The sequence below is a fragment of the Morone saxatilis genome, unplaced genomic scaffold (assembly GCF_004916995.1).
Source record: "Morone saxatilis isolate NCDOM2014 unplaced genomic scaffold, NCSU_SB_2.0 Contig23, whole genome shotgun sequence".
Classification (NCBI taxonomy): Eukaryota; Metazoa; Chordata; class Actinopteri; family Moronidae; genus Morone; species Morone saxatilis.
In genome coordinates, this window is record NW_023339796.1 from 340,885 (window position 1) to 342,743 (window position 1,859).

At 39.6% G+C, this 1,859-nt stretch overlaps 1 protein-coding gene across 1 annotated transcript in view; it reads right to left on the reverse strand.

Annotated features, from left to right (window-relative positions):
* Nucleotides 1-562, reverse strand: part of LOC118334372 (CYFIP-related Rac1 interactor B-like) — a gene marked incomplete at its 5' end in the record, with an annotated part of 6,123 nt that extends 5,561 nt beyond the window's left edge. Inside the window, 2 exon segments of the mRNA XM_035670275.1 lie at nucleotides 275-396; nucleotides 489-562. Coding sequence (XP_035526168.1) covers nucleotides 275-396; nucleotides 489-561 — 195 coding nt within the window.
* Between the last annotated feature and the right edge of the window lie 1,297 nt (nucleotides 563-1,859).

Below are 1,859 nucleotides of genomic sequence, written 5' to 3' on the forward strand. Positions count from 1 at the left end.
AGGTTTCTGCCTCTTAAAGGGAAGTTTTATAAGGAGTACGAGAACTTCTGTTATGATTTGCTGCTAAACAAATGAAATTTAATTGAACTGAATGATCCCACGCTACTTCACCATGTCGTCCAACTTCCCCTTTTGTTATTGTTTTAATGTGAGAGACCCCCTCGTGGCAGAAATAACATATTGTACGTTTAAAGTAACTAAATCTGATAAATGTGGTGGAGTAGAAGCAGAAAGTGGCAAGAAAAGACTCAAGTTCCTCCATTTATGTACTCACCTGTCGTATTTCCTCTCCTGCTCCTCTGTACGCCTGCAGGTCGTCCAGGATGACCCGAGCCTCCGTCAGCACCTGGTTCACCTTTTCCCACACCGCCGTCTCCGACTGCGAGGGCTGAGCATCTGCAGGCAAAGGTCAAAGGTCAAACACACAACAGTCTCTGCTGTATCTCTCTGGTTAACGTGTGTGTGTGTGTGTTTAATGTGTATCTTACTCTCGAAGTCCAAGAAGAAGTTTCCACCATTGTTGTCAATGTCTCTCGTTAACACCTTGATCAGGTTCCCCATGCTGCCAACACACAGTTTGAACTGTTTCAATAACTGATCAATGGAAAGCCACACAGAAATGATTTATTGACCCAAATCCAGTTTGAAAAACATGCTGTTTTTTATTTTTACAGTACAAAGGACTGATAGAGAGCGTCACCCGAAGCTCAATATCAGTAAAAACCCACTAAGCTGGTGGACTACAGATCTTCAGATTAGGATGTTGCTGCAAAGAACAACTACTAATGCTGAACTGGTTTGCAACCCAATATATATAATATATAAGAATGTTTGACATAAAGCCACACTGCATCAGTGTGTAACATTTCATACAATTCTACCGTCAACAGACAGATACAGGGCATAGGTCACTGCTATAGATACAGGGCAGAGGTCTGTGAAGAAAAGTGTGTTTTGCAGAACATTTTGATGTCACAGTGAAGTCGACCTTTGACCTCGACTTTTAAAGGTGCAGTGTGTAGGATTTAGTGCCATCAGACTGCAACTCCCTCACTTCACCCTCCCCGTCCAAGTGTGTAGGAGAAACAGACTACAGCGGTCGCAAAACACACAAAAACGTGAATAGCCCAATCTACAGACAGTGTTTGGTTTGGAAACATGGCGGCCCAACATGGCGACCATGGCGGTCTGTAGATAAAAACTGTTCATTCTAAGGGAACAAGTATTCTTATTTTCAGGTGATATACAATAATAAAAACATATTTATGATTATTATATTCCATTTCTGACAATAGATCCTCCTCAGTGTTACACACTAGACCTTTAAACACTTATTTATTTTAGAATATGCATCTATAACACGTGCTATCACTCTACATATATATATATATATATTTGTTTTACTATCACTAATTAAATATTTAGTAACAAAATTTAAGTTTTAGATTTAAGTGTCTAAAACTTTCTCAAATTCCATTAAAACAGCAACACACGCTTTAAAAACTGAAGTGGAGCTACACTGATACAGTAAGTAAGGAAACTGATTCATAACTTTTTGTATAGTTGTATTTTGCATATTGTCACAAAATCCCACAGCGCAGCGTTTGGGAAGCACAGATCTGACTGCTGACACAAGAGTACAGGTAGATACTACAGGACCTGCAACAAACCTCACTTACACGAACTCTGTTTGTTCAAACTCACTTCAAACCCACAGAACGTTATTTAAATTCTAGTAGAGAACTCAGGAAACCAAACATGTCAGCTGAATTTTAGGGAAATGTGTCTGTAATGATGCCGCAGACACGTACAAGACTGCAGTAAAAAACATGGAGTCTGTGGTTTGAATAACAAACACG